We start from the raw sequence: 24621 nt of genomic DNA, 5'->3' as shown, positions 1-24621 counted from the left end.
ATTTTGTGAAGGAAAAGTTCCTGTTCTTCCTCAGATTGCACCGCCTTCACTGCTTATTATACAGGTCTGGCGATAAAAGGCCAACCAGTTTGTGAAGTTATAACCAAATGATAACCTGCAGAGCTGGGTTTTACTTTAGAGGAATGTCATAGTGTTCAATATCTGAGCTTAGGAGTAGTGTATTCTCAGCACATCGACATGTCATCCTCCAACTTAATGAGAAAAAGCTACAACTGATATAGATTTAACTGAAAAATGTGCACAACAGCTAAATAAAAGACTGCAAAAACATGGGTAAGATAGTTCTAAAAGAGACACACCCTTCAAATCAACTGTTTGAAAATGTAATAAGGGGCCGGGAACTTAATTATCAAAAAAATCAATACTGTGAATGGCAGTTGGTCGTGTCTGTCTGGAGATAAAACACTTGTTCTGAAGCACATGAATTTGTTATCTGAAAATGTTACTGACAATTTAGGTACTGCCTCCCACAGATATAGTTTTTAATATGTAGCCTTGGTTAGAAAATGAAATGTCAAGATTGTCATATGAATCCGTGCACATTTGGTTATTCAAACCACTAAGGCATACAGTAGTTTTTGTTGCAAACTGCATACAACTCCCTCAGCTTGAAATTGCAATTAACCTTACGATAAAATAATAATAGCAAAAAAAGAAAGAAAATCTTATTCAATATTCTTTTATTAAAGTGTAACAGGAACATATTTACAACTAATAACACTAAATATTTCAAACATTAGACCACAGTTTGTTTTAAAAATTGTTCAGAAATTATGCATACTGTAGAAACAGTATGATTCTCCAATTTTCACTGTAAATAGTTTTATTGTGCCAGACTAAAATAGGAAATCACTTTGATTTCTTTTTAGGCAAATGAATAGATTTTGGCTTGTAGCTCTGATTCCAGGTCACACCAAACAACATCTGGAAGAGAAAAAATAAGGAAAATCTACGTGTCTTCCAAAGAATGGATTGATTTCTAACAGACTGTGGCAGGATGGAAGCCCTGCTGGTGTAATGTGTGGAAGACTGGGTTGGCAAGGAGGGGGTTAAATTCCTCCTTGCCAGAACACATGTGGGAATGTGGCTGGGCCATAATGGGATAATTGATGATTAATCAGGCTCCAGCCACAGGAGTATAAAAAGGGTAATAACGGGTGTTAATATTAGAGTTACTGTTGGTCTTGGAGTGGGTGAAGGTATTGTTGATGTGTACTGTGCTGTGACGTGTATATTGAAGCGTGAATGTACAGCAGTTTTTCGTGTTGTTTGGTTAAAACTTTTATTTTGGCCACAGTGCCTATTTGTTTTGTTTATTAGTGTTTGTTTGTCTAGTTTATGTAATACACATGCGCAATAGTGCTAAACCTGCAGCGTCTAGAGTCTGTGTCTCTCTCCCTGATGGAAACAGCCTTGCCATGACGCTACCCTATCACACAGACCTATGATGGTTCAACTAAAATTCTACTTGTACAAAATTCACAGTATGAATGCACAAGTAGCTAAACAGTATACCTTCCACATTACTGATTCTTATGACGTCTTCTATTCACTTAAACCTTAAGGAAATACTGTTATGAATGAGATGTCTAATTGAGAGAGGTCAGACTCGGCTGATGCTCCGAGGCCACATGGAGAGCCTCGAGATCTATGCAGGCATAACATAAGCGCTGGAAAAGAGAATAAAGAAATAAATACATAAAGAGGGCCAGGGGTCTCACTGGTGCAAATGAATAGATTTAAGCAGGAGAATGGAAAATTAAATGAAGTTTTTGACTGGGGGTCCCCTCTGACCAGCGGGAACCTTCCTCTCAGAGGGTGAGACGATGTTGTCGGCCTCTAAGGTTGGGAAGTGATCTTCACTTACCCCCAAAAGAGGAACCCCAGCTCCCCGCAATTGCAACACCAATGCAAAGAAGACAGACAATTGTTAGTTATAAATGATTGTTAGTGATTAATTCATTTTTGTTTCTATTTTATTTGTAAATTAAAACTAACCACTCAGCGGAGAGGAAAAAAAAAACTTTTTGTGGGAGGAAACCTTTGGTGGTCCCGGTGGAGAGATGGCCCCACTCCGGGCATGCTAGCAATACTTTGCTGAGCAGAAATAATATCAAGGAGAGAAGAGCGAATGTAAGATTCCACTGCAGAGGAAGACCAACGCCCCATTTTTTTTTTTAAATGAAGGACTGGTTGATTTTAACTTTGGCTGCTGATGTTGCTGCATCTATACAGAATGAATTGGGGAATACAATTGGGGAGGAAGACCAGCTTTAGAAATGAGTGAGGAAAGATGAGTAGAAGAAGGCAATCAGCAGGGATAGGTGAAAGAGTGGGGCAGGAAATGCACGATAGGTGATAATGATATGGAATTCCAGCTAGATAAGATTTGATAGTTCCCAGGGAGAGATGCGGCCTGTCTTTTGCATGAATGAGAAAAGAAAGAATGAAATCCTGGTTGAAGGGGGAAGGGGAGATGTGATTTTGCTTGCAGGAGGTTGTGAAAGTGGACCAGCCTGTTGAATAAGAGCAGCTGGTAGAAGGAGCGAGGGCATCGCCCTATAATCTTGAGCTGAAGACAGAAGATTGAAAATGTATGAATTTAGTTGAAAACAAGTTTGCTAAATGGGGGAATGGGTAGAGGGAAAGGTTGAGCTGAGGGAGCCAGATGTCTGAATTGAGCGATCTGTAAATAATAAAGAGCATCAGCAGTGTTATTAGTGATACCTGGAAGCTGTTGGGCTTTCAAAATAAAATGATTGATAACTGAAATCCAGACTAGCCAGTGAAGAAGTTTCATAATTAGAGGGGGAAGAGGAGCAGCCTGTATTAATATGAACAGTAGATTGATTATCACAAAAGATTAAGCTACATTTTTTCTGCCAAGATGGGCCCCAAAGATAGGCTGCAACAACAATAGGGAATACCTCACGTAAGGCTGTGGATTTAAACTGAGGAGGAAGATTGTTGATTTCTGGAGGCCAGACATCTGAGGACCATTGATTAAGAAAAATTCCACCAAAACCAATAGTAGAAGCATATGTATGGGGTGAGAGGTCATGTGGGGCAGAAATGACATCATCTTAAAACAGAGAAAGGCTGTCCCAGTGCTGTAGGAGAGAGGACCACATTCGAATGTCTTTCTGGGCTTCAGCTGTAATATTAACGTGACAGTTGAGAATGTGAGAGAAATAAATGCCCTACCTTGAGGAATGATGCAAATTGCAAAATTGAAATGTCCCAGGAGTGAAAAAAGGTTCTGTTTAGAAATGGAATGGTTGATCTCAAAGGATTGAATGACAGATAGAATGTGTTCCTGTTTATCGGGAGGCAGTCAGGCTTCAAATCGGATAGTATCCAAAGTTATTCCTAGGAATTCAAGAGAACGAAATGGACCGATGGTTTTCTCTTCTGAGACGAGGACGCCGACTGCTGAGAAGAGAGACGTGAGTTCTAGGAGTGCTTCAGCTGGAGAGGCTGATGGAGGAGGTATAAGCAGAAAGTTGTCTAATAAGTGCATCAGAAAGGGGATGCGATTAATATTGAGAAGAATCCAGCAGAGAGCTTCCGAGAGTGAATCAAAGATGATAGGGCTACTGCAGCATCCAAAACTTAGTATAGTAGCAAAGTAAAATTGCCCCTTCCAACAGATACCAAAAAGATGACAGAGAGAAGGTAGTATAGGCATAACTTTGAAGGCGTCGGAAATGTCTGCTTTAGCTAACCAGGAATCCAGATATTTTGATAGAATGGATAGCATCAGATATGGTGAGAAAACTGATCTGAGGGAATGAGAGAATCAATACTGCTGATAGAAGAGCTGCGAGGGGCAGAGAGGTCAATGATGAGGCTCTTCTTGCCTGACATTTTCCTTGTAGCTACTCCAATAGGATTGATGCGGAATTGAGGGAAGGGAGGGGCTGAAAACGGGCCCTCCATGAATCTCTTTGAGATCACAGAACTGATGAGAGAATAGACAACTTTATAGCAGATTGAAGGTTTTTACAAGTTATAGAAGAAGGGATGGATTTTAAACCAGTAGGAAAACTATTAGTAAGACCAGAAATTAGATAATTAACAAAAAAATGATCAGGATGAGCATCTGATAGATGGCGATTAGTAATGATGATGGAATGTGAATGAGCACCACCACAGAAACTGCACATATGTAATAAAAATGGCATGCTTTGGAAATGCAGAATGAGGAATTGAAATTATTGCACTGCTGTCTGCCGCTGGAATGTTTGATGGATCTTCCATGAGAATCTTTGCTTGTTGAAAAAGCAGGCAGAGGTAAAGAATGGATAGGAGAAACTGCAGACGCACGATTCCTAAAAAAGGAGTGTTGTCGAGAGCAGGGGAAGAATAATTCAAGGCTGAAGAGGAGGCTGCTTCTGGACACAGAGAGTAGAATGGGCGGTGGAAGCACAAACTTTGCAAGCGTTAGCACGGAGACCACTGAAGAATCTATTAAAGAGATCAGGATCGGGTTATGACCAGTCAATCAGTGTATTGTCCAATGCTAACCGAGAAGCTGCTTTGGCAGAAAAAGCTTTATGATACTCATAGAAATTGGTACCGCCATATCTGATGGAAAGATTGCGAAAAACAGAAAATGCAAGCACAAATTCTCCAAGAGTACTTTTGTTACAGAGCCGAGGATCCAGAGATTTTAGAGTAACAGACAGATCTCCACAGTCAACTACCCTGTGATCCAAAAATTCTGAGGTTGCAATAAGAATAAAGACCAAATTAACGTCTTTACCTTCAAAAATATTGTGTCTCAGTTGAAGAGTGAGAGAGTGGCAATGAACAACTGAAGCAGAGGAGGTTCCTGAATGGGATGCATGAAGATTGGCAACTCAAGAGTAAGTGTGGGCGTGGCTTAAGCAGCAGGCGAGACGAGCACTGCTGCTGTTGCCACTGATGAGGAAGTAATGGCTGCCAGTTCCAGGTGAGTGATCCTGCTATCTAGCACATCCAGGCTATCAGATACTGTTGAAATTGAGGTGTAAAGAGGATGAATGAGTTGCTTGATAGTGTTAAAAATCTGATAATGCAAATCAGAGGAAGGATCAGATGAAATTGAAAACTGAGGGGTTGCAGTCACTGGATCAGAGGCAAGTGACGCTTGCACAGCAGCGGGGGCGGAGCGTGAACTGACAAGTTTGGATCTCTGTTATGACTTTTGAGAGGGAAAAAAGGCTCAGCCGATACAGAATTGCAATATGAAACAAATAAAGCAGCCCGATTGCTCCCTGCTTCAATGGCCAATCCTTTTTTGAAAAGAGCTTTCACGAGTTTGTCAATGGGCCAATCCTTGTAAAAAAGTTGGGCTGGAGAATCTTCTTGAGGTTTGTTGCATTCATAACGGCGAAGAGGAATTGCAGCGGGCACAGCTGGATAAGCAAAGGTTGAAGCAGCAGTATTGGCGGAGGCTTTATGGAAGTCTTCGGCGGCATTGTCAGATGGAGGAGAAGCAGGATGGGCGGATTTCTTTGAGAGTTTATTCAGTGGATTATTTGTTGAAGAAAGAAAGCCAGAAGGAGAGAAAACATTTTCATCTGAGTCAGATGAAAACGAAAGCTGCCTCGGGTGAGTCATTTTAAACAGATTGAAAGCAACGTTTTTTGGTTTTAAGATTGTGTCTGCAAGTCTGCGTGGTAACCGCAAACTGAAAAGCAAGATGAGAATTAGGAAGCTGGCTACATTAAATAGAGTGACTGACAGGTAATTAAGGGTGACTGACCCCCAAAATACACCAAGGTTCTACTAAAGCAGAACCTCAACCCACAGGTTTATTGTGTCACAGTTTGTTTCCATAGAGACTTAATTAGTATTCTTATCAAAAGCTAAAATCACCTACCAGTGAAGCATTTTAACTAGTGGAAAATGATTTGTTTAAAAAAGATATACCAAAAAGACCATTTAAAACAGGTCAGTCCATCCAACAGATCCACTGAATGCGTTTTTAGCATCTATTACCAGAAGGTAATGTACATTTCTTATTACTTGTTTAAGAAAAGAAACATATAAGGAGGAGTTATATGTTAAATGGGAGCAATGTCTTTCACAGCTAGGGGCTCCTAAGAGAGCCACAATACCCTGAAATAAATCTAAATTATAGCACCACTGTAATATTAATGCTATAGCTATATATACTGCACATCGTTTTAATTTTTTCCAGTCAGGAAGTACAGTTCTCAGTTAGAAAATGAAGCATAATCAGTTTGTGGCATCATTTTTGTATAGCATTAGCATGGGACTTAGGTTGTTTTTTGCTAGTTGAAACTGTTATATTTCTTTGATAAAACTGACCTTTGCCTGTGCACCTGCTTTAAAATAATCTTATTTTAAATCTCTCAGTTCACTACCCTGCTAGCATGATACAGATGTACTTGATCATATTTACTGTACTCTAGTCCTGAGAAACACTAGTTGCAAGATAGTGTATGATTTGTGGACAATTGTAATCAACATGGGCCATATTTAAAGGCAATTGCACATTTCAAATTGCCAGAATTTTTTTTTTAAGTGTATGTCTAGCATGAAACTACAAAGAGCAATCATTTAACAGCTCATTCTTATAACACATTATTGCCATGCTTATTTTCTTACCATGACAATTGTTTTATTCCTCTCTCTGAATATTTGCCTTCATATTTGCTGTTTTAATTTTTTTTTCATTTGGTCTTTCTTTCAGGTATAATCCTGTATATATGATACCAAATAATAAACTACATAAATATACAACACACAATAACTACCAGACTGCATTCCAATTAGATAGTGCTATTTCCAACCACACTTGTAATCTAAAATACAGGTTTGGTTTATATAATTTTAGAGCAGCAGTAGGAAAATATTGCCAGTCTAACCGATGAGACAAAACCAGAAAAAAAGTTAGACACTGTAGTGCTGTGATGTAGCCGTGATTAACTGAAAACATTTCCAATGACAACGATTGCCAGAGTGCGTTCATTTACAAAACCTTGATGCAGAGTGAGGGCAGATCCACCAATTTGAGATTTTAAAAACAGGTAATGAAATCCCATGGAATTCATGAGGAAAATAAATTAAACGCAAAAATGTGGAACACCAAACACTAGTATTAAACGTAAAGGCTTTCAAATGTTGTCTACATGCCTACAGATAAATATTTGTACTTAGAACAATACAAATAAATAACAAGATGCCAAACTGAGTTAGCAAATTCCTAATAATTCTATCCACCAACTGTAAAGTTCAGATAAGGAGAGAGAACATAGTGAAAATAACTGGGTACTTATGAATCACACCCAGTTTTTGTAACAGGTGTCTTCAAAACTAACAGTGAAGTGCATTAAGTAATGCGTACAGTAAGCACAGGGGCTGTTTAATCAGGCTGTCCCTCACATGATTTGAAATAAATACTCTGACATGTATTCTGTTACTTTAAAACCCACTCCAGTTGCAAGTAACCCCATCCATATTTCCTAAACAAGAATTGTATTTCACTTCCTCCGCAAAGGCTGTAACTTCAAAATCAGAGCTATCCCTATGACTACAGAGTTGATGAACACGTGGTAAATCAACCGCATAGAACGGTATAGAATAAGAATCGCCTGTGAATTTAAGAGCTAGATGTCATTTGCGTATTAATTCTAATAATGTGTAAGAACTTGCGTTCTCAAGATACATGTAAAATGTGAATCTTGTGACATAGGCGGGCCGATGTACAAGCCCCTTGATATATCTGCAGAATGTAATACTCTTAAAACCTTACGTTAAATAATGTTATTACCACGCTTCATCCGAATTGGATAAATGCTTTTCCAGATATATAAAGAACTGTAAAGTGTGACACATGTACTTACACCTACACTATATCCTCATCACCGGGGATTTAATCCCCTGCAGGGGATGATAATGCGCAATCAACGTGCATACATGTACAAACCCATTTTCTTTATTTCCATTTTCAACATGTGATGATCACCAATATTTAGGTTGTGTGCATAAGGCACTCGTTTCAGTCACGATAAGCAAGACAGCGGGCACTGTATATTTCAGTATTCTAGTGATACAGACTTCACTGCAGTTTTCTGCCCCCAGTTTCCCGTAAGGAATTGATGGCAGTAATCATTGAGGAATGCTTGCGGTCTCTCCAGAAAATGAATGTAACTGTTTTGAAGACTTCTCAAGTTGAATCAGTGAATTGACAGTGTTACAGCAGTTGCTATGTATAAGTTTAAAATGCTACGTTAATGGCAAAGATACAGTACTAAAAGGTTAACACTCTAGCTACACAGTTAACTAGATAAACAGTTTTGAACTGGCACAAGGTTCACCAGACAGAAGATGGGGATATGATTGTGTGCAGTGCTTTCCTGATTGTGTCATAACTGATTAGAGGAGAAACCTCAAAATGGAGCGAGGTAACCAGTGGTATACCACAGGGATCAGTATTAGGTCCTTTGCTATTCCTAATCTACATTAATGAGTTAGATTCTGGTATAGTAAGCAAACTCGTTAAATTGCAGACGACACAAAAATAGGAGGAGTGGCAAACACTGTTCCACAGCAAAGGTCATTCAAAATCATCTAGACAGCATTCAGAACTGGGCAGACACATGGCAAATGAGCCTTTCATCCCAGATGAAAGGCTCCAATAAGAGCCAGCTGGGTGGCTTTTCCCAAAAGAATACTGTAGGTTTATCAAATCAACTCCCAAGTCAAGTAGAAAAATGTTTCGCCTTCATTGGTGTCTATAATTTATAGTGAAGAAAAAAAACACATCAGTGTTTACAACAAAAGAAACTGCTTGAGGAAAGATTGTATTCAGGCTAGTTGTCAGCTTCTTAAATGGTAGATTTTTTTCGTAATTGTATGATAGATCATTGGAGACACAACAGGTCTATTAAAAAAAACCTCTTTCTGTAACATTTCAAAGAACTGTTTGTTGTCTATAAAACTAAATTGGTCTATTTGCTGCAAACCTTCTATGTGATTCTACTGCATATACCTGCTGGGTGCCCAGTCAGAAAGAAGCCAATTAATATGTGTTCCAATTCAAAACCAGCAGGTGCTGGAATTTTCAACAGGATATGTATACTGAACGTGAACTTACGCATTTAGGTAAAATACAATACAATGTGTGCCTATGGAATTGTAATCTCAATGGGGTTAAAACACATATTAGCCGCCAGGTGTATGTTAATAACCTGCGCGCACTGCTTAAACAATGCGTTCTGTATTATGAACTGTAGGTGAATGGAATGCCTCCTAGCATCCCTTCACCTCTGTCTCTGTCTGCTGGTAATGTCGCCGATTTAAAAAAAATAATAAAAATGTGTGTGGGGGGGGGGGGGGGGGGGGGGATGTGGAGAAGTAAGGCAGTGCTGGCCCCACCCAGACTCATTTAAAATGCCTTTGTATTGGCAGCTGCAGCACGTGTAGGGGAGGTGCAGGGGTTGTGTCTGTCGGTAAGACAGCGCCCCAGTTGGAACACTGAGACAGTCTGTAGCATGCGCTGCTGTTGAGTCTTTCTGTTTGTATACAGTGCGCTGTCTAATAGGGGCTGGCTTGCATTCTCTTCTTTATGGCATAGTTAGTGCACCACTGCAGTGACTGGAAACCTAGTGCAGGGCAGCAGTAACACGGAACTGTAGTGTTGTGCAGGTGCCTTCTCCAACAGGACTTACAGAAAACAATTGACGGGATAATTATTAATATTGTTGTCATTATCCAGACAAAAAAGTGTCGACGGGGAGCAGAAGAGCATTTCTGGTGACTGTGGAAACAAAATCCACAAATTTAAAAGGATGAGACCTTTATTTGCTATTCTCATCCTCTGCATAAGCGCCCCTGTCCCGCATCTAGCTAAAGGTAAGAAGCAAGTGGGTTAAAATTGAAGTAAGGTTTTTTTTTTGTTTGTTTTTCTGCAGGATGCTAAAGATATAGTAAAGTGTGGTGTGGTTTAGGTTGAACAAAATTAAAGTAAAGCCTCTATTTTGTCTGGGTTGTGCGTTTAGAACCTTTTCTTCTTATTCGAACGCGGCGTTTCAGATATTCTCTTAACTGTCACTAGATAAGCACAGTATGCAGTGAGCAACTTTCGGGGTTACATTTCATTCATATTCCGTTACTACACGCAGCACTGTCCTGGGTTACATTTCATTCCTATTCCGTTACTACACGCAGCACTGTCCTGGGTTACATTTCATTCCTATTCCGTTACTACACGCAGCACTGTCCTGGGTTACATTTCATTCCTATTCCGTTACTACACGCAGCACTGTCCTGGGTTACATTTCATTCCTATTCCGTTACTACACGCAGCATTGTCCTGGGTTACAATTCATTCCTATTCCGTTACTACACGCAGCACTGTCCTGGGTTACATTTCATTCCTATTCCGTTACTACAAGCAGCACTGTCATTTGGTTCGGGCATTATTCATTATTGTACCTTTTTTGTTTGTATTTTGGTTGTGGTAATCCATAAAGTACAGTTCATATTTAAATGTAGAGTGCTCTAAGTTCCGGGGGGGGGGGGGGGGGGGGGGTAGTTGTCTTTTAAGAAACAAACAAACACGTTTTATTATTCCCTGCCCTTATGGATTTAAACAGAACGGTGACTTTTACCATTGTATTGATTATATGAAACCCCGGAGGGAAGGAGCAGTTTTGTTACACTTTGAAGTCAGGATGAGTCGACTCTGCATGTCCCTACAATCACAGACACTATCCCAACTGTATTTAAAAATGCAAATATGCCTTTACTAATGTGTGAACTGCCTAACATGCAAAGTACTTACACCTAATGCACCTAGTTCCTAGTTCCAACATGACATCACAAGCCCCATATTCAGTAACTCTTGTGGTTTTAGCCACTGTAAGTAAAACTGTAGAAGTAGGTTTTTTTTTTGTGGACTGCAGTGTTTTTTGGCATATTGTTTTAACATAAATCCACGAGATTATTTTTTTCAGTTGATTACAGATGCATGATGGTAATTACTGTGCTATCAACCTAGACATATTAGTGTGTGGAATTTGTACTGTATGTGAAGAGTGCGTATTATTGCTCACATTCATTTAATCTGAAAATCCAACTATTTGTATGGTTTCCAGATTCCTCCTGATTTATTATTTGCCCATATGTCTGATACCGCATGACTGCGAATGAGACTGGAAAGTACGAGTCTCGTCTGCATAGTCCCTCGGTGATCCCATTGTGTCGGGTAGAGCTGCGGTCACTGAGCGCCACTGTAATAAATCACAGGAATACTGAAGGCGGGACAATCAAATGCACGTGTTAATTATCTAGTTTTGATTTAGATTCTTAACACAACAACGACCACAACACATTATGCACATTAGAGAAGAATGTGCCCAATAAATAGCATCTGTAAACTATTATAGATAATTGAATTGTAGTATCTGTAATCGACTTGCGTATAGAGGACACACTGCGACAATTTAACGCAAATAATTGCATGTTTGGTTAGATGCCAATGTCATGTTATTGCTACTTAGTTTATTCATTAAATAAATAAATAAATAAATAAATAAATAAACCTTCTGCTACACTCGGTAACTAAATCATAACATTTGCAATGCTGCGGATTATTATTTTGTAATCTCTGATTAATATGCTTTGATTCTTTGGGAGACTGTTTCGCAAGAGAACTATATTTATCAAGGCTTTCATTTTCAAATTAAAGTACCGGAACGATCATCAAACTGAATATTAAATCCGCTCTTAAATTATTCATCAAATTGCTGTTTCAAAATCCAATAACTTTCATAACCATTTGCAGGCAGTGTAAAATATTCTTCCACGATTTGCCCGTGGACTTTCCCAAGCAGCCTGTACTTGCTAGAAGCACAGGCACACTGGTAATAACCTTGGTAAATGCAGAGCCCCTTTCATTACAACATGAATACTAAACAATGATGTTATTCTAAATTAAACTTTAAAAAGTATATTATTATTATTATTATTATTATTATTATTATTATTATTATTATTATTATTATTATTTGCCATTAGCATTATTTGTTAAGTACAGTGCCACTGATATATATATATATATATATATATATATATATATATATATATATATATATATATATATATATATATATAATTTTTATTGATATACAACTTTAAAAAAAATCTAATTCTAATCTATTATATATTTTAGGTAGATTTGGTAAAAGTCCTAATAACCTTTAAAACATTAAGCAGCAGATGATTTGGGGTAAATTTGATCATTGTATAAAATGGTACAGTCCTTAAAAACTGGAATTCAGAATTTAGAAATATATGTCAAAAGGACAGAATTCTTTTGAAAAACGTCAGTTTACTTCAATAATCTACTGTACCAAATGCTGTTTTCTGCTGCAGAGTAAACGGCTGTAAAATGCACAGCTGGTAAATAGTGTAGTAAATACAGATGGTAGAGAAGAAGCACACACCACAGTGAAGTCTACATACTGTACATGTAAATACTGTAAGAACTGCTTTAGCACATTGTTTGCATTCTTTAAATCTTTTAAATATTGTTTCTCTTTGTGTTTACTATATGTAGTTGGATAAAGTCATTCTATGACTGTCATACCACTTATCAAATTCAACCTGTGAAAAAGGTTTTAAAATGTGCAGTTATAGAATTCAGATTTTTTTTGTCTAGTACATGTTAGACGTCTAAAGAGAAGCCTTCTAGTGTAGTACATTAATACATCAATACAATAGGGTGCTTCACTAAAAAAAAAAAACAACCACAAGCCCTTATAATGTCATCTTTCCTATATGTATTTGCAATGTGTCAGCTACCTTTGGGATGTAAATTAATTGCTTGGTAAGAGCTAGGTCTGAAGACAAATACATATGTATGTAAATATCTGCACTGTCTATGGTTTAAGATAAAGAGAGAGATCCTTTTCATGCAGAACACAACACATTGAAGATGGCAGTTCACAGAATGCTCTTGCGGTGGCTCCTGTGGATTAAAGGATGATTTATGATGCAGTAAATGAAATTGAGTCCTGGCCAAATGCTATGTCAATAGCTGATTCTTTGGTAAATGATGGTGCTGTACAATTCTGTAATTTCTTTATGTGAAGTTGTCATATACAAAAGAGTTTCACACATTCTCAGCATAAGCACGTGGATTCTCTAAATGATAATTATAATTAAAGTTTGGGAGGAGGGTCAGACACCAATCTCCGCATCACCAAATTGAATCATTCAATTTATACATTAGCTAATTAAGATTGTTAGCACTATAAATACCCTCTTCACTTACCCCTCAGTTGCATTTCGATTTCATCGTAACCCACCACCTCCCCATCTCCACCTTTCTTAATAGCAATTTCTATGTTTTATCAATGGGGGTCTCAGCCTCGTCCAGTTGGCCAGGCAGCGAGCCCTCAAACCAAGTTAGGTTTGATGCCAACTTAATGTGTATATACAACATACTTCTCTGTAAAATCGCATACTCCGCATTCTCCACAATAAATATTTGTACTAAAACATTTTGTGATTGGTGTTTGTCCCGAACTACTGAAATGATAATTAGTCACACCTTTGATTAATGGCTTTATTTAGTGCAGTTTAATTTATTAAGCTCAGTATGTTTGTCCAAATAAGTAAAATAAAAAAAGGAAAAATTCTGTTGCAGATAGTCTGCTAAAATGGGTTCTAAGGTTAAGCCAAAAACCAATAATGTAGAATTCACATATGACCTGCAGCTGTTTATACACTGAAACACATTATTAACAGATTATAGCCACTATAATGGCTCAGAATATAAGTGTTTAAAAGTATTTTAATATAATTATGCACTGCTGGCCTCACAGAGCTTATTAATGTATACAGTATAATGCAATGCATTGTATACAGAGTTAGTTGGATATTCCAGTAATTTAATATGAAGAGCAGGGGAGGCAACTTTGGTCCTGGAGCATTCCATTCCAAGTTTTATAAATATACATTAAATGATGAAGTGCTTCAGGACACGGTCAGGGGTGTGGTGAGGATGCCTTCCACTGGGCTTGCAGACTGTATATCAAACCATGCTTCTGTAAGTAGCTGCATGCACGCTTGTATGAAACTTCACTGGATTGGTTAATTGGTTTATTTGACATGTATGTTTTTGTCTTCTTTTTTCTGTGAACCCACTTTAAACTCCCCTTAAAACGTACTGTGACCATATTGAATGGATTGGTGGTTAGCATGGGTGCCTTTAAGACTCCTTTCAAGTTTGATTCCCAGCCTTGCTGGATTCAGCCTCTGTGACAGATTTCTGTGCTGAGACAGACTTTTAAAGTGGTTTGTATAATTGCCCACAGGGACCAAAGTTAAGGCTACTTTGTTCAACTAGAGAAGAGGTTGTCTCCACTAACACTAACACGTTTTTCTTATACTGCACAAATGCTTCTTAGAAATGTTGACAAGATTTGCAAGGTCTCTGTCTTAACTGATGGAAAAAAGACAACAGGCAATGAAACAGAAAGATCTGCCATCTCCAGAAATGAGTTTAAATATGAATTATTTTTTTATTAACTTTTTAAAAAGCATTCCCTGAAGATTCATAAGAACATAAGTTCTTGGTCCTGGACCAAAGAAACAATGTGGGGGTTGGGGGAGAGTAGTCCTTTAATATATATGTTAGAGCTGTATATCTGCTGTTTACCAGAGCACTGGTGCATGTTCACCTGCTATTTTTATTAGTGCTTATTTTACAAGTTGCAAATCTTCACACAAACACCTGTATCTATTTATTTATACTATTTGATTGGATTCTGTTTTGTGGTTTAAGGCTGTGTAATCTGCTGTGTTTTATTTTAGAATAGCAATCGCAGCAATTGCATGTAAAATGATGTGTCAAGGTACATAGAATGCACTCCCAGCAGTGTTATTAAATGGTTTTCTTGTGGGTCTTTCAATCCTTCGTAATTCTCTTAAATCCTTCTTAGGTGGCCTAGGTTACAATTGCCTCTAGAGGCTTCAAAGATACACTAAGCATATGCTCTAAACACAGTGGCCTGTCATGATTCATGCTGCTTTACAATAAATGCACAATTGCTGTCTTATCACCCTCGCTATATTCTCTTAAGTAGTTGTGCTATACATGGCTACTTACAGTTAGCCTTCATGTTCTAGCTTACAAAGGCTGCACGATACATTCTTAGCTACAAAGTAATTCCTGCTGTGTTAAATAAGTGACCCAAAAGAACACTGCCTTTTGCAAATCCTGTAAATAGCACAAACTGAGCGCTGTAGTCACCAAAAAACAGAAGCACCATACAGCATTTCTCAAAGCAGGACTGCCCTGTCCTTCTGTGTAGTTGGGCCATACATCGCAGCTTACAGGGGCAGAATCCCTTTTAGTTGGTGCTTCACTTCAGTGGCTAGGCAAATAAGGTTTTTAGTTGTTCAGAACGAGTTCATTTTGGGAAACCATGTGTACTAAACATCATATAACACAATATTTTGTTTAGTTAAAGGACTGGAATATAAAAAGAAACAATCCCCCCTAAATCATGTTTTCCCATTTTTTGCTAACTAGAGAGTGCAGCCTTTTAGGTGAGCCCAAGCCAGAGGCTCTGAATGGGGAGCCATGCTCATCATGTAAAAGTGTAACAAGCACATTCATTTGTCATTCTCTTTGTGTAATCTTGAGAAGCTGCTTACATCAAAAGGACGATCACACTTCTTATGGATCTCATTAAAATGAGGTATTTTGACAAAATAGTCCATCATTCATCTTTTAATTTGATATAGCAGAATTCATGTTGAGATATAAAAATAACAAAGTATCAATATCTACAAGCAAATAATAAAAAACAAAACCGAGAAGACTCTGTTGTTCTATTGCCCAGGGCTTAACTAATGCACTGACCCCTGTACGATTTGAACTGTTTCCTGAACACGAGCAGTGGCTCCTAATCAAACAAAACGGCCCGTCAGCACCAGCACATGTATTGTGATACAGTACATATCATATTACAAACTACATATCAGGGTGCCAATCATATCATTGCACTCTCAAATTGCTGTCTGCGCATTGCACAGATATATGCACAATATCCCTTTCAACATACTGATCTCCATTGTTTTATGGTTTTTCTCTCACAGTTTCTGGATAAACTGGGGAATGCAGTCAATGGCCTTCCATACATATAGTGCTTGGAATAAATGTGAGCATCTTTTTGAGATGAATGACATATTCTCAGTGGTGCAGCCAAGTAAACACTCAACCATCCAACCCTGCTGCAGTTGGTTTTCCTTTTGCTTTTAAAACATTCTCAGCAAGGTTTCCAAGAGGAGCTTTCATTGCAATACACCATTGGGAATATGGTGTCCATGTGAGGGTTTCTCTCTGTAATTCCAAGATCTTGCTGATATTTTGTATGGAATGTGTTCTTTGCCCCATTTGACAAATGGCCCGGGACTTGCACATGTGCTGATACAACATATTCCTTTAACAAGCATGCTGACACTTGGGCCTGATTCATCAAGGTCTGGACACGTTTATTTGTGAATGGAAAATTAAACTATTGATGTTACAAAACCAGTACCAAACACCTTAGTCATACCCTTGCACTCCTAAAATCTGGCATGGGCAACACCAGTCCTGGAGTGCCATTCTACACCAGATTTCACAGGTACAGTATAATGCAGTAGCTGCAGTAGCACCTGGATGGAGGTTTTATTTGTTCAATACAGAAATAATGATTACTTGGTTGGAAACAAGCACTGTTCAGTAAGTGCCAGAGTTGCCCTATCCCTGCCTTCAATTAGTCTTGTGAGTTACTTGTTACTAGTTTTCTAATAATACATTTCCTTAATGTGTAAATACATTTATGGTATAAAGATCTTGATATATCAAGCCCACAATATATGAAACTTGTGATGCCATCCTTCTTTTTCTGAAAGACCTCTAGGATTGTGAAACCATATGGAAAAGACCCGTGCCTGCGGGATAACTGCGCTGTACTGTGAACACGATTGGCTGAGACTGTCTGTGAAGTATTGCATATAATTACAATGACAAGCTGACTGAAATAATAATACAATATATCTGTGCATATTGGGAGGACCTATTGGCTTCACCTACCTCCTGTTAATGTAGCTCTGAACCTCTGTGGAATGCAATCAGACTCTTTTTTTCCTGAGTTGTAGAAGGCAGCACAGGAGGAGTCTCTTGGCCCAAGTGCAACCTAATTTGAGAAATAAAATCATTACAGTAAGTTGTGTAACTTGGCTCGGTGCATCTCTGTGGTCTTTCTATTTATTTTCCCATGAGAAGGGATGAAGCTTTTATTTTTATTTCCCCGCTAACAAGCTATAAAAGGATGAATATGGGTGGTTTTTAAATGTCTGTGTATGGCAGGTACTCATTCAACTTTTATTAAACTATTTAATATTTGCATTTTATTAAGTACCATACTGTTTTTTGATATGTTTTTTGATTTGCCACATGCATTTAAATAGATTATATTACTCAAAATGTTTATGCAACATTGATTAAATGGCTAATTCAAGTAATAATGTAATGGAAATGATGTAGCAACTGCTGTTTTACCTGCCATTATACAAAACACTTAAGTGGACAGTTGTTGATCCATTATAAACACAGTTATGCTGGTCTCTTATACAGAGATGTTTAACAGTTTGTGAAACTTGATCCTGAATCATACAGTAGTTCAGGAAGAAACCGCATATTTTCCTTGAGTTAAGGATTGGGAACAGAACAGTACATTAGGTTACCAGCAAAATGGAGGTCAGTTTAGAGTGCTTTAATCGACAAGCACAGCTCTTAACCCTTGGGGGTTTAATGATAATGGCAGTTCAAGTATGAGGACAGGCAAGGTCATTGCATCATAATACACAAAAGTGACATAGTGGCCATTCATTTTAGCTGTATTGCATAGTACAGTACATTGGGCTTTAATCAGCAATTAAACGGAAATAGCTACATTTATCAACATTAATGACACAAACACACACACACAAACACACACACACACAAACACACACACACACACACACACACTGACACACACACACACACACCCACAGACACACACACACACACACACACACACACACACACACACACACACACTGACACACACACACAGACACACACAGACACACACATACACATTTGGATAACAGTATTTTTGAAATGGAAAGATAATAAGAAGGCTGAAAACTGTTGGGCTGAATGATAGTACCAGCCATTGTAGTTGCATTTGGTCAATTCATCCTGTATTATTAATGGTAAGAAAGTATCCACACCTTGAATTTCATCTGTAGCATGGAGACTTTCAATCATTCCACTCAGAGACTGAATACCAATGTAGTAATCTGATAGTGACTTTAAGGTCTGGGGTAAAATATTGATTAAGGTTAGAATTAGGTTAATGTGCAGATGGGTGTTTCTGGAGCATTTTCCTGTGGACGAAGTGACAACAATCACTACAGGTGTACTGACTATATTCCAAACATGTTTGTTTAAAGTTGAGGATACAGGATACACCCACAGTGGAATTCTTCCCCATTTTCTATAGTGGAATTGAAGGCTTTTGAGGACAAGGGATTTAGCCAAATCAGAATGTAATCTGTATTTTACAAGAACATCTGGATAAACACATCTTCTCTTTGGAATATTTCCATGGGATTTTTAATGTCCACTAATTGGACAGTCTTGATTTACCACTATACTATTTTACTGATTATCCACAGCTCCTCGTAGATTTTCAGATTATACAAGATCAGAATCTGGAATTTGGCTGCAGACATGACATATATAACAATAGTTTTGTTAAAATCAGTCAAACCTAGTAGAAAAAAAATGTTTCTCAGTGTGGGATTTTTGCACAAGTAGTTTGTCAAATTTAGCTTTGACCAGTGTGTGGGCAAATGCCCCAAATTCTCAAATTTAATCCAAACTATATATTTACAGCAGCATGGAAAACATCAAGTATACAAAAAACTCCCTTCACTTCCTTAGACACTTCTTCAAGATTTAGGAGTGCTCAAAGACGTGTGGTCCAGTGGTTAAAGTCCAGGGTTTATAACCAGAAGGTCACCGGTTCAAATCCCACCTCTGCCACTGACTGACTCACTGTGTGACCCTGAGCAAGTCACTTAACTTCCTTGTGCTCCATCCTGTGGATGAGATGTTAAAACAATGTCCTGTCGGAAGTGACTCTGCATAGAATGCGCAGTTCAAAGCGCTTTGTGATGGTGGTCCACTATGAAAGGCGCTATATAAAAATAAAGATAATATTATTATTATTAACCTAGTATCTGGGTCACTGCTTACCCAGTTGAAGAACCCAGGCTTGCAGTTCTGTAACCCTGCAGATTATTATGTCTCATTTTCAGTGAGGTAATCAAGTTCACGTTCCTTAAGTAGAGACTGACGCAGCAGCACAACAAACAACGAAGAGGCTGAACTGACCTGTAGGACGAACTTTCTTGTCGCCTGTATTCTCAAAAGCCAGTGTATTTTCTATATGTATTCAGCTCATGCTAATAAAAAGTATATAGAATTGATAACTGAACTACTTGCAACCATAATAGATGACTACAAGCAATGAAAGCCTGTGAAAACCGATTGTTCATTGAAAAACAAATACAGATTGCGTCAGTGCTAGGCCAGTTGTTCTTCTGTGGAGAGACTGTGCATTCAAATGGGTTCAGTGGAGTGGAGCTGCTGCTTGCTAGCACAGGGGGTTAGTGAAATCATCTGCTGGGGTTAACTGGAAAAACAGTAAATGGTAATTGTGATTCTGAGTGGTTTTGCAGGTCCTGCAGGTTTTTTTTTATTTGTATGGGGTTGTGCTGTGAAAAGAATTACAGTCCTGTTACATGCATTTAGTGTATTAATAGGGCCTTTGAAACTAAATTGGCCCTCAGTTTTTGGGTCACAAGACTGCACATAATTTACGACTCTCAGAGCTGAGTATAGAGCATTGATGCAAGTCTTACTTTTACAGTCTCTTTCCTGGTTACCCGATACTGGCACTTATAGCAGCACTTGACTCATCATCAAAGTCACTGCCTGAATGCAGCCTTATTACAATTCAGGATTTTACATTTATCTAGAGAACCAATTGTGATAAATCTTATTATTTTGTTTAACACATGTTATGAGGGTCATAATCTGGGGATAAGAAGGAGATTTGTGTTTACGCTGTTTATCGAGGTGACAGTGATAGTATATTTGAGGAGTTGATATTGTTTCTTAGATTAACTGTGCTATGCAAACACCCGTTTTCAAGACCTCAGGTCTTTTCTTGAGGTGTAAGTAGATATTTAAAGAAACAGCTATTATTGTTTACATTGGCAATATCAATTGGTTCCTATCTGTCCATTTATATATAAGTATTTATGTATGTACCTGTACGTATGTCTCTATGTCACATACATTGTTATATGTGCAATCATTGGAAAAAAGGTGATGGTCTAATTTTCTATCTCTTTTTTTATTTACTTATTTCCCTCTTTGAAGTAACTAAGCTGTCAGACTCTTATGGGGTAAAGCATATGAGAACACCCATGGTTTTACTTCATTAAAAAAAATATATATATATTCTGCACAATCTTAAATATGTGAAAAGAAAACCCATAATGTTGCTGCAGTTTCCATGTGTTTCAAGCTTAAACAAAGTAAAACAAACAAACAAACAAACAAAAAAAACCTCCATTATAAATAATATCTATGCCCTAAATAAAATGGCTGGGAGCTACTGTTCCAAAATGGATTTGGTCTAATACATATATATATATATATATATATATATATATATATATATATATATATATATATATATATATATATATATATATATATATATAATATATTTATGTTAAATTTGTTAACTGTGGGTAGCTCTGACAAGTTGATGAAGTAGCGTATGGAAGAGAATTTGTTATGAGATTCAGTTCTGTCTGTTGTGGGTGTAGGTCATGGTTCACAATACTGACACCTGCATTGTGTTAGTAACTGTATTGAGGGGAGACATGTCTGCTACTTACACACATGGTAACAGTTATGAATGAAAGGGGGTAACATTAACAATTTAATGATGTTGTCAGTGGAGCTGTTATGTATATACTGTATTAGGGACCATATTTTCAAAGCATTTCCTCCATCTTTATTTACTGCTACAGTGCAAGGCTTGTGGGAGTCCTGACTTCTTTTACAATTCCCTGAAGAATTCTTCCATAACCTCTTGCTATTTTTCCAATGGTTAATGTGTTTTCAGCATTCATGCATTCTTCTTGTGACCTTTCAAAGTTAAATGTGGAGACTAGTTAGAAACAACGAGATACAGTGTGTTCAAGGAGCAGTCAGCAAACTTTCCTCTTACAATGTAGGTGACAGATCATTTTGATTCATATTGTATATATGTGGGTGTGCTGGTGAAAAGTATTCATGAAAGGTGATTTCAGAAATCGGGTCTGTCAACTTTTGAAACACAGACTGTATTAGTCCTTGAATCTCAATGAAACCAGTCTCTCACAGAATGCTGCACTTAATATATTGATTAGAATAATTATCATTTTAAAAAAATACTTCAGAAAGGAAAGTCCAGTGGGCAAAAGCAAAAAAAAAAAAGGCTTATCAAGCACTTTCTTGTGAATCAGCTGGCAGCAGATTTGCTATTGCAAAATAGGATCATAGGGTCAGCTTCAGAATTGTTGCCATGAAAGATATGCATTAGTACATTTTAAAGAATTTTATGAAAGTTACATTTTAAAAAAATAAGATTGGAAAAAAATGAGATTAGAACAAGAGGGAGGGAGGGAGGGCAGGTTACCTTCAAGTTCTCATCATGGTAATACATAACAAAAAATGCCATCAGTGAAAGCTGAGCCTTGGAATTCAAAAAGTGATGTGTTTTTAGGCGCATATTATCATTGTAACTATTTGGTTCTTATATTAAAAAGATATGCATCTGACAGCAGATAGGCAGGCCAGAATAGGTCATTACTGAAGTTGAGTGGGTGGAAAGTATATGAATCATAAACACTACGCCCTTGGATAGCATAAACCCACTGGGAAATTTCGGTGCCTGTCAGCCTTAGGTGGTCCATTGTTTTACACTTTCTCTCTCATTTGGTGTGTTTACATGCAAACAAGAAAAGAATGCAGAAATCTGTCTAATCCATTGCTCTAAAAATCAGTGGTTCTAAATACCGCCACTGAGATAATTGAGCATGTATGTACCAAGCATCTAATGGTGCAAGTGCAGTATGTAAATTGCCAAGGGAGGATACTGTTTACTGAAGAACAGCAGAACAGTATTTAGATCCACCTGTGTTTAGATCCATTGAATGTGCTAGAACTGCATTGACTCACTATTGTGGGGTTTACTAGGTGGTAAGAACAGGTAACCACTTAGTTCATGTTACTATCAATAAATGGGGATGAAACAGTTGAATTGCAATGAACTGTTATGGCTGAGTAATCTGAACCAGCTGCTCATGTGCTCAAGGGCTATAGTAGGTTGTTGTTCCAATGTTGTACTTGATTGTTTTAGTAACCCTGTTGAATCTCTTTCCTTAAGAGCTAGGCTTCACAGTGGGTAGGTCCACATAGCTCCAGGTACAGTGTTCAGGGGTATCTCGTCCGGTGAAGGGTGCGGTGATTAGGACCACTGAGGTATGTCAGGTGCTTGTCACAAGGCTTGACATACACACAGGCTGGACAGTCAGGACCCAGTGCCTTGTCCCGGTGGTGGTGTTTTACAAACGTTGCCATTCCAGGAACTCGCGGGAGACTGTCTTGATGGACACATCGATCAATGCAGTCACCACATGGAGGAACAATCCCGTTGCACGGGCCCTCACTGTCGTGTCCCTTGTGTTTTGTGATTGTTGGTAGAAAATGCACACATCTTATATACAGTAGGTCTAGTGGATATATTAAATACATTTGCATACATTGCAGACTGGGGGATTTTACTTACATTGTCTAACTTTTTTGGCCACTCAGTATAGTTGATTATTCAACATGTTCATTTGTAGGGTTCAAAGCTGTGCAATTTGGACAAGATTTGTAAAAAGAAATAAATCTAGCAGCCAAACATGTTCTTTTGTACTATGTTTACCAACATTTGGTCCATGCCCACATAATACAGTAACAGTACTTAAAAAAACAACCTGGCAACAGAAAAGCATGTATTGTAGTTAGAAAATGTTCCTCCTATTATAGTTTGAGACAAAGCAAACCCAAATAACAGTATGGGTTATGGATTGTGATAATGATTTACATTAAAATGAAAAATAAAAATAATACTGATGATTGCAAAATCCTGCCCACTATTAGACTCTTGAATCTTTCTGTTTAATGATGCATGTTGACTGTCAGATACCTAAAATGTCAGACAGTTAAGATGACATACAGATCAGTGAAATGTTCACAGACAGCAGCATCTGCTCCAGTGTAGCCTCTTGAAGCAGGTGGTATCAGGCATTTAAGCACTTGAGAGGTGCTGCAATATGGAAGTGGGCATCATGATGAATACTGAATAAAAGCTGTTCCAGTGCACGGGTTGAAATGGCGGCTTTCTAATCCTCAGTTTTACACAAGTCTCTGTATTAGAGTAGCTTAGAAGGCATTGTTGGCAGCTGCACCAGTTTAACAGGCAATAATCCCTCTACTGAAAACTCACAAATCAACACATAAACAGGCAGGTAATACAAAAACATGAAAAAGTGCTGTAGTTCTGAATCCCCCTTGTCTGAAATCTCCAAAATAAGCACTAGTGAAAAAAAAAAAAATGATGGATTTGCTTGAAAGTGGAAAATACTATTTGATTCAAATAACAAAGTACTAAATTGCAGCATTTGAATTTGGCTGAAATATTAGTTTATATAAAAGGCTAAACATGGAGCGTGTAGCTGAGGAAATATCTTATATGTCCCTCTATCTGCTCTCACCCTGCAGTTAATTCAGTCTTGCCTTAAAAACTAGTCTGAATGTCACCCAGGGGCTAGGCCTGCAATATCAGATAGTCGGCTCCTGTGTCGTAGCCAAGTCTCATGAGATGCGGAAGGTTTGAAAAATGAATTGCACAGAACCAGTATGCTGTACGTTTTGAGGATATGTACTATTCCCAGCATATTTTTCCTGAGGTGAACAACCATATGGTCACAGCAAAGCAGAATCAAACACCATTCGGATCGAAATATGTCGGTATGATGAGAAATTACTGTATTCATTTGCCCATGTTAACTTAAACAGATAATGCATAAGGAGCACTCAAGCTTGGCCCTGAAAGCCTAGATCACCAGGCCCTGTTGTTAGTGACAGCAACATTTTCAATAATGAAATGTAGTTTAAATAAAACGCCACTTAGATCAACAGACACTTGGATACAATAAAAGGTGCATACTTTATATTATCATTTTTTTAGTCAACACCATATATTCTTCCTAAAGTACTTTTTATATTCTCTAGAATATGTTTTTAATTGAATGTGTTGGAGCGCCGTCCCTTTTCTTTATGGCACCAGCAATAAAGTCGCTGACAAGGTGAGTGTCATTTAGTCTTCTTTTATTTATTCACCACCAAACAGAACTGTAACT

At 37.9% G+C, this 24621-nt stretch overlaps 1 protein-coding gene across 3 annotated transcripts in view; it reads left to right on the top strand.

Moving 5' to 3' along the window:
• The first annotated feature begins 9489 nt into the window (after window positions 1-9489).
• LOC117973476 (EGF-like repeat and discoidin I-like domain-containing protein 3) overlaps window positions 9490-24621 on the top strand; it is a 172113-nt gene continuing 156981 nt past the window's right edge. The window contains exon 1 of one of the 3 annotated variants that reach the window (XM_059033745.1): window positions 9490-9888. In XM_059033745.1, coding sequence (XP_058889728.1) covers window positions 9825-9888 — 64 coding nt within the window. In that variant the 5' untranslated portion in view covers window positions 9490-9824. The remainder of the gene's footprint in view (window positions 9889-24621) is intronic. The other 2 variants (XM_059033703.1, XM_059033796.1) reach the window with 2 other exon arrangements.

Source organism: Acipenser ruthenus, chromosome 1, assembly GCF_902713425.1.
Source record: "Acipenser ruthenus chromosome 1, fAciRut3.2 maternal haplotype, whole genome shotgun sequence".
Classification (NCBI taxonomy): Eukaryota; Metazoa; Chordata; class Actinopteri; order Acipenseriformes; family Acipenseridae; genus Acipenser; species Acipenser ruthenus.
This window is presented reverse-complemented; position numbering and strand designations above follow the sequence as displayed.